This window comes from Muscardinus avellanarius (genome assembly GCF_963383645.1).
Source record: "Muscardinus avellanarius genome assembly, chromosome: 5".
Lineage (NCBI taxonomy): Eukaryota > Metazoa > Chordata > Mammalia > Rodentia > Gliridae > Muscardinus > Muscardinus avellanarius.
The window spans coordinates 40,168,149-40,177,169 of NC_137790.1; the positions used below are offsets into that span (position 1 = coordinate 40,168,149).

Genomic DNA, 9,021 nt, shown 5'->3' on the forward strand with positions numbered 1-9,021 from the left:
CTGTTCTCGCATGCTTTCCTGGCCTAATATTTTGGAGATACCTCAGTTGGCTTTGTCCTTTAATATTAATTTATTCACAATTTTACATGCTATGATCTTAGAAACATATATGTTTTGAATATTAAAGTTGATTTTTGTTGTAAAGACAACACACTAAACTGGAAACTTGACTGAAATCCCTTGAAACGTTTTTAGAGATCAAACTAAAAATGACTTCTTTATATTAATATTCTAAGTAAAACTGTACCTTAATAGTATTTCCATTCTTTTAAATACCTAGAATAATTTACTATAAATATTATCATGTGAAATGATTTTTGTCATTGGAGTCTTTATTTAGATTAAAAAAAGCTCTGACTGAAAGGATTTAAACTCAAAGTCTTAATTTACAATATCTTTTGTGTTTCCTTCACTGCCATCTCAAAGAGATTACTAATCTATTGCCAAATCTACTGGAATTTACTCACTCTAATATTAACAGGCTAACTCCAAAAATTCATGGGCTAATACTTGAGAAAAATAATGATCTTAAAAGATACATGGTGTATTTTTCTGAGTAATTCTGCAGACTTAGCTATCTGTAAAGAAACTTTAGAAGGCTGTACTTCATCTTTTTATTGCTATTACAGTGGGAAATGGATGAGAGAAATGCTGTATAAGAGAGTCCCAGTGGGATTTAACAATTTATGTATTATCCCTGCATTGTTCAGGCTGTACTTATCTGATTCTCAGTCACTTGTTTTAGTTGCTAAGAATAGAAATTAAGAACAGACTTTTAGTTCTCACAGTTATTGAAGTAAAACAAAAAGAATATATAAAAAGGACTAGGGAACATTGCTATATATATATATATATATATATATATATATATTAAAGGCAATATATTATTATATTTAATATATTATTATATTTAAAATATTAATATATATTCCAGTATATATATACATATATATATATATATATATATATATATATATATATATATATATATTCCAGTAGATTTGGCAATAGATTAGTAATCTCTTTGAGATGGCAGTGAAGGAAACACAAAAGATATTGTAAATTAAGACTTTGAGTTTAAATCCTTTCAGTCAGAGCTTTTTTTAATCTAAATAAAGACTCCAATGACAAAAATCATTTCACATGATAATATTTATAGTAAATTATTCTAGGTATTTAAAAGAATGGAAATACTATTAAGGTACAGTTTTACTTAGAATATTAATATAAAGAAGTCATTTTTAGTTTGATCTCTAAAAACGTTTCAAGGGATTTCAGTCAAGTTTCCAGTTTAGTGTGTTGTCTTTACAACAAAAATCAGCTTTAATATTCAAAACATATATGTTTCTAAATTAATATTTATTAATTATATTAATAAATTAATATATGTGTAAATATATGTGTAAAATAGCATTCGTTATATCCAAATATTTTAAATTATTAGAAAATTCTGAAACTGTAGTTTTGTGGGGTTTTTTTTTTTTGTTTTTGTTTTTTTTTTTTGGTGGTGGTACTGGGGTTCCTGGAAGCCCTTCTACCACTGGGCTACACTCCCAGACCTATTTTTTATACTTTTTTATTTTTTGGAAATAGGGGCTCTTAAGCCAGCCCGGCTGGCTTCAAACTTGCGTGATCCTCCTGTCTCCGCCTCCTAAATTCAGGGATTACAAGCGTGCGCCACCATGCCCGGCTGAAATTGTAGTTTTGAGTGATTTTTATAATAAAGTATTTTATTTATTGGTGCATTGTAATCATATATTTTGTTGAGGTTCAGGGTGATAAAGGCATACATACACGGGCACTCATGGAGCACTCCCCCATTTCCCACCCCACTGCTTCTCCTTCCCCTCCTTCCCATGCCCAGCACAGTGACTGGCTTTGAGAAGTTTGTGTATGCATATCATGTCCCTTGAAGAGATGTTTTCCTCTTCAAGTCTTTCTCTCATCTCCCTCATTTAAGTCTTCTTCACTTCACTAAGATTTTTCCTCCTCTGTCTAAAGACTCTACTGTGTCCCAAATTCTAGCTAGCTTCCAGATAGTTAAATTTTCAAACTTTTGAGTCTCCTAAATTCTGGGACTTCTTTTAATATTTTCATCTATGTTTGAAAATTGTCCATCCCTTACAGGATAATCTTTTTCCAATAACATCTTATTAAAGGCAGAACGTAAAAGGCTTTTAAAAATCCTTTCTAACCACTTTCCCTGGAACTACACATTCAATCGGCATTTAATCCTACATGTTGTATCAACAACATTTAGCAGATTTATAATCTCGCAGGAAAACACATTCTTCCTTTTGAAAAATAAAGTGAAGTGCCCATTCAGAGATCTCTCCTTTTTACTTTTTTTCAGTTTGCTTTGATAGAAATGCTACCTCTCTGTAAAGTATAAGTACGGGAGTTCCCCAGTGGGCAGTTCTCAGACATCTTCTTCTCTTTATCTAGACTCCCTTAGAGCGTTCATCAATTTTCACAGTTTTAAATAATATTTATATAATGGTACATTTTTATTATATTTGGTTCCATATTTTCCTGTGATATAATTTTATTTTTAAAATGGCATAGTGGATTTGTTAAACATCTTTACCTATTTGCCTTATGTGTGCACACATGCACACTCACACACATGTGCACACACACACAATGTACACATTTATTTTTAAATGGAAATGAGTAAAAGGAAAATCATATGACTTTGAAATCATGCATGTGTATGTGTCTATCTAGTCTGTCCCTTAAAATGTCAGCTCAATGGCAATGGTGATGATATGTTGGACGTTCTATTCTCGGGTACTTTTCGTTTTTAATAGCATAAAAAAAATATTTGTTGGCTGGATATTTGGTAGAATACACATTAGTGAAATTTTATTTTGATAGAAATGTGCTAAGTTTAAACATAGCATATTCTAGAGGAGATATGCATTTTATGGCTAATTAACTAAAATGATATTTTCCTCTTTCTTCCAGATCCCAATGCTCTGGCTGGCCAGACGGGCCCTGACCATGCCCTCATAGGAGGAATCGTGGCTGTCGTTGTATTTGTCACACTGTGTTCGATATTTCTGCTAGGTCGATATTTGGCAAGACATAAAGGTATGTTGTACTTAGAGAGAGTACCCTTAAATGTGGCTAAGTAATTCTAAAAACTAGCTTTATCCTATATTATTAGAATGCATGTGTTTGTGTGTATGGAGAGAACCAGTGAGATAAAAAGATAGAAGTGGTGGTCTAAATACTATTATTTCAAAAAATTCTTGGAAATCTTGTCAAATGTGTAAATGTGTCAGCCTTTATTCTGCCAACTATTTGAAGGCAAATTTTATCAAAACATGTACCTGACCCATTGCAAAACATTGACATTATTTTTCTCACTAATATGGCTGCATGTCCCTAAACTTATAAAAATATTAACCAAATCCTATAGTTTTATTTTAATTCTAGAGATAAACTATATATTTTCTTCTATTTTTTCCCCCTGATCCAGTGGTTTACTAGAGGACACTAGCTATTGCCTAATTTTTCCCCCCCTGGGCCAATACAATTAAAGTTGAGTAAAAGCTGACTCCAAAAAAAAAAAAAAAAACGGAGAAAATTTATAATTGATGTCTATGACTAAAATCCAACTATATGTATTTAGTTGACATTTTTATAGATTTATAAAAACACATGTAGCTTTTATAGTGAGGAAAACATGAGTTTCTGCAATTATCCACATAACAAATTATTGTCATGGCTTACTTTTAAATAAAATCACTAAATAAAATGGTGACATATCTATTCATCAACTACAAAGAAATTTGCCTGCTATAGATGTATTGCTTATGTGTTTTTTATCAATCACTAAAGAAATAAAAATTACTTATTACCTATTCAAGTTTGGCAGCTATAATTAACAGGCCACAGCTTCACCTGTAACACATTCCAGAAAACTGAGAGAAACCTTATAACTTTATAAGGGTAATGGTATAGTTTATTACATCTCAGAATATGTCCCGACATATAAAAAAATATGACAAGTTCCTACCTCGGTGAGCACAGCTTTCATGCTGACTGTTTCACTAGGCTCACAGAACTAACATTGTTTTCTTCCAATATCCATAGGAACATATTTAACAAATGAAGCTAAAGGAGCCGAAGATGCACCAGATGCTGACACAGCCATTATCAACGCTGAAGGAAGCCAAGTCAATGCTGAAGAGAAAAAAGAGTATTTCATTTAAAATTCAGGCCACGATTCTGAGTTTTACTGACCAGACTGGCTGCTGGAGAAAACTGGCTATCATCTTTCAGAAATCATTTCCACTATCTTCTGCTATTTTTATTAACTTCCATACTGTACTGCTACCAGTAGCCAGTGTATACCAACAACCAGCTATCAAAAGCATCATTCTTTAATTACTGTACCATCCATAATGCAGGACATTCCTACTGCCTAAATTTCACACCATTGCTCTTTTAACATACAGTGCTTGAATATACAGCCTTAACAATGTTAATCATTTCCTTGAATCATGATATTGAGTTATTGTTATACATTGAAAAAAATGTATGCAGAGCCCCTCTCCATTTTTCTTTCCTTTAAGTCATAGACGTTATTGCTTTGGTATTGGACAGCTTTCACAAGTAACAGGATTAGGTTAAGACCTAATGTGCTTAAGTTTAATCAAAGATTAGAGGTTTACAAACACTGTTTTCTACCTGTCTATCTTCAAAGACAACATGTTTTGGAAACATATGCCCCCGAAAACATTGTAGTATAGTTTCTGGAATGTCTGAATTATACTAGTAATGCTGTATCAATTTGCTATTTAAAAATGTAGTATTTGATACAGGAATCATCTATATGAATTATAGTCATGACATGACATCTTATATAATTATATAGATCCTACCATTAGGTTATTGTAGTTTCATTTACCAATAAGTTGTTCCAAATATTTAACTGTTTTGGAAATCACAAAGATATCATTCATTTATTGATTTGTTTCAATAATTTATTTGCTCCATAACGATTCACCTGCCTAAACAAAATTGAAGTATCCATAGGGCACAATTTTGAGACATTTTAGTATCTGTATATAGTGCATATAATAAATCCAATTAAACATTATTTGATACATATTTAACTTTTTTGGCTGTAGGTAATTCAGTCATAAGTAAGCATTTTCTAACGTCCATTATGTCCCTTTAGATATTACTTAAACCAATATTATAAGTAGATAACATGTATTAGTATTTTTGTCTGTATGTCCTAGCACTGTTCAACAACTTTTTCTAGTTACTGTTAATTTTTATTTGTTATACAATGGAAGCACAATGTTATAAGGAAAGGTAATTTTAAGCTAACAACCAGTGCACAGCCTCAGGTTTTAAATTACAACCACAGTTAAATAATAACCTAAAAATAAACTCTTAGTTTGCTAAAAATTTACAGATTTTAATTTGGCAGTTCCAGAGCTGCTTACCTATGTTGGTTTGCCAAAAAGAAGTGTTTAAAGTATGTTTTCTGTGTAAATGAACTAATTCTTTATATTAAATTCCTGTCTATGCATTTTGTGAGGTACAAACTTATGAAACAGTGAGTGATGGAGAATTTCTGCCATGCTTTTATCTCCAAGGTGAAAGTATTTTTCTCTGGATTATTTCAAAATGTTAGTGTATTTAACCATTATGAAATACTGTATTCTTCAATAAGATACAGCGTCAATCTAAATTCCTATAATTTCTTCTAGTAAAATATAATATTGCTAGAATAGTTCTCATGAAATTTATCATATTCTAAATAATACAAATCCAGTTAGATAAAAAATTAATTTTCCATTTACAAGCAAAGCACCTTTAAGAAGAAACCAATATGACAATATGGTAGCTACACTTGTGATATCTGACAGCATGATGGCCTAGGGTTTTACAAATACCTTGGAATTTATTTTTGGGGGGATGACAATGGTTGAGTACAACATCATGTATTAATATCAAATGAAAGACAAGGGTGCTGTATCTTAGATTATTTATCAAAAAAGTATAAATCTTTTAAGGACAATGTTAGAATTTTTAAGTTGTTTTTTTATTGTTGAAGCATTTATCTTGTTGATTTCTTACAAAAGAAAAAGGACGATGTCAGTCAAGCAGCACTTTTTCAAAATATACAGAACATAAATAATATGATGTGGTTGAGTGTTAACATAATAAATCATATACAGTATGACATTTTAAGGAAATAAGTCTGCATTGATGTGATTGCATGCTTGTTTTTACAGTTCACTCCATACCATCTGTGGAAAAATGCAATAATATGTTAATATAGTATGGTAGTTTGAGAGAATCAGGTAGGTGCTACTAGACACATTGAAACTAGAATAGGTTTATAAACTGCTCATATCTTTCAATGCATACTCTTTAGAAAGACTCCACAAAGCAAATTCATCCTGTTAGTACAAAATGGAAAGGTTCTTATTGCAGAAGTAAGTTGTATAAACTGCATCATCTATTACTATTTAAAGCCTAATTTCAGGATGCACTTACAAAATTGCTACTCTTCATAGATGCTGTATTTACATCTCTCCTAATTTCACCTATATTCTACTTGGCTCCAACTGCTAAACTGTTGCCTAAGTAACTCAATCATTATTTATACCACTATAAAATTAGAAATCCAAAATTGGTTGCTTTTCGAGATTTCTGACTCTTTTAACCCCTCATAGTAAAATAAAAAAAAATCTCATTAAAACTTTTAAAAGCTAACAAGCAAATTTAAATGTGTGGGCACTAATCAAATGTCTTCCAGTTTAGTACAGTTCAATTTAAATATCATTTTCTGGGACAGGAAAATTATTTAGTAATAAACTTATAATTTTCTACATTTAAAGATGATTTAATTTTCCTAAATAAGAAAATAAATTATAAGTTTTACTCATTCCCATTCCCACAAATGAGAAAAAATAAGATTTATAAATGTGATCCATGTCAATTTCGAAGTCTGAATGTGCATACTACTATGCATGTCCAGTTGTTTTCCATCTCTGCCAGCTTAACACAGTAGCTCAGGAGCTCAGTGGAAGGGGTGTGCACACTCTCATACTCCAGGTAGAATATAGAACATTATTTTTTACCAAAAGTAGCTATTCTCTGCCAGTGTACTGTTTACAGTGTAAATTAATTGTCCTTCATCAAAAAATATAAACAGCATTCTTCTTTTTCTATTTTTCATTTTTGAATGTCTTAGATAGAATGATGGTGAAAATCAGAAAGAAATGAAAATGTTCGTGAGTGCAAGAGTAAAAACAGAGAGTATGAACAGTGTGTTGATGTGTGTGTTTGTGTGTGCATGCATATGATGATGATGTGTGTGTGACTGTATGTAAGTGAGGAAGAAAAAGAAGAGAGAGAGAGAGAGAGAGAGAGAGAGAGAGAGAGAGAGAGAGAGAGAGAGAGAGAGAGGAGAGAGAGAGAGATTTCAACTTGTTTTCTTTTACCAGAAAACCCAAGAAGCAGTTTAAGGAACCTGATATTGGTGTTTAATCTAGAAACTGGATGTTTTCATATTGATTCAAGATACTTAATCTTTCAGTGAAACTCCACAATTAAAATAACACATAGAGAAAACAAACTAACTTTCCTAATTATGACAAAGAAACTAACGCCTCATGTATTTTTTATTTCCTTGTAAAAATATAAATATCTCCATTAAAAGAACAGGCTCACTTGTAATTATGTACTCATGATTGTAACAGCATTGAGATTCCATATAGGCACATGTACAGCAGCCGTTTGACAGTGATGGCTCTTCCATGTAACATAGCAGTTATCGTGTAATTTAGTGCCACTTATTGCAAAGTGTTACCAAGGGAACATTGAAAATGCTTTTCCCCCCCGATGATTTAATGGATAACAAAGCTGAACTCTCACATTAAGTTTTTTAATTGTGGAGAAAATGCAAAAACTTTGTCTCACTGTAACTTCCCCATGATAATTATAATTACTTAGGACCTTCTAAAACTGCCCAATAGCATATCCTTTTGTAAATGTTAATCTGTGATTAATATACCACACAGAGCAAAACTTTAACTCATACAGCTGAAATAAGTGAAGCACCTAGTGAGAATTACTGATGAGTAATGCTTTTTGTTAAGTGGCACAAAGTACACACTAAAAACTATGCAAAATATAGGTAACTACAGTGTACGTACATGTAAGTATCTTGTACTTGCTGTGTATGGATGTTGGAAACCCATGTAATTATAATATGCATTTTGAATACTGGGAAAGAGGAAATCTTAGTGTAGATAATATGATTTGTTTTGAAATATACACTGGCAATACTGAAATATACTCAGTGCAATATCTGCAATTCTATTGCTGGATACTTAATGCAAAGGGATTTTAAGGAATTCTTCAACAAGATCCAAGAGTTTGCTAACATTCATCTCTCATATGCTAAAGCATTAATTCAAACACAACTAACGCAACAAGTTAAAATTTTCTTACTTAAACATAAATATAGCACAATATAATTATTATCTGGATTAGTTTTTAGCATTACTTTAGAGAAATAAATAACCTGATTTTTAAACTTGGGACTTATTTCTAGTAGAATTGGAAATTCTTAAACATTCTTTGAAATGTTGTGTTGTAATAGATTGCAATACCTTCATTATAGGTATGAATTTATTCAGTCAAAAACATAAGGTAAAATTAATACTTAAAAGCACTATAAATTAAAGACAAATTTATATATTTTCTTATCCTCTTCTTTTTATCCTTTTTTTTTCTCCCTACTCCTTCCCAAACGAGCTCTTTGCATTTATACCCTTTCAAAGGCAATGGATTGAAAGTAGCAAGTATATAAAGAGCGTTTAAGGGAACAACATACGAAAATGGGTTCTAAAATCATCAGCATTTTTATGTATTGAGATTATTAATATCGAATGCAATAGTTATTGGATATAGCTGGTAATTTCTCTGCCATGCATACTTACAATAATCCTTCTACCTCTCACTTTTAACATGGGCTATGATACT

At 31.3% G+C, this 9,021-nt stretch overlaps 1 protein-coding gene across 7 annotated transcripts in view; it reads left to right on the forward strand.

Moving 5' to 3' along the window:
• Positions 1-4,220, forward strand: part of CADM2 (cell adhesion molecule 2) — a gene marked incomplete at both ends in the record, with an annotated part of 1,088,291 nt that extends 1,084,071 nt beyond the window's left edge. For all 7 annotated transcript variants that reach the window (XM_080696702.1, XM_080696704.1, XM_080696706.1 and 4 more), the window contains 2 exons: positions 2,968-3,093; positions 4,102-4,220. In XM_080696702.1, the coding sequence (XP_080552828.1) occupies positions 2,968-3,093; positions 4,102-4,220 (245 nt within the window). The remainder of the gene's footprint in view (positions 1-2,967; positions 3,094-4,101) is intronic.
• Positions 4,221-9,021: the final 4,801 nt, after the last annotated feature.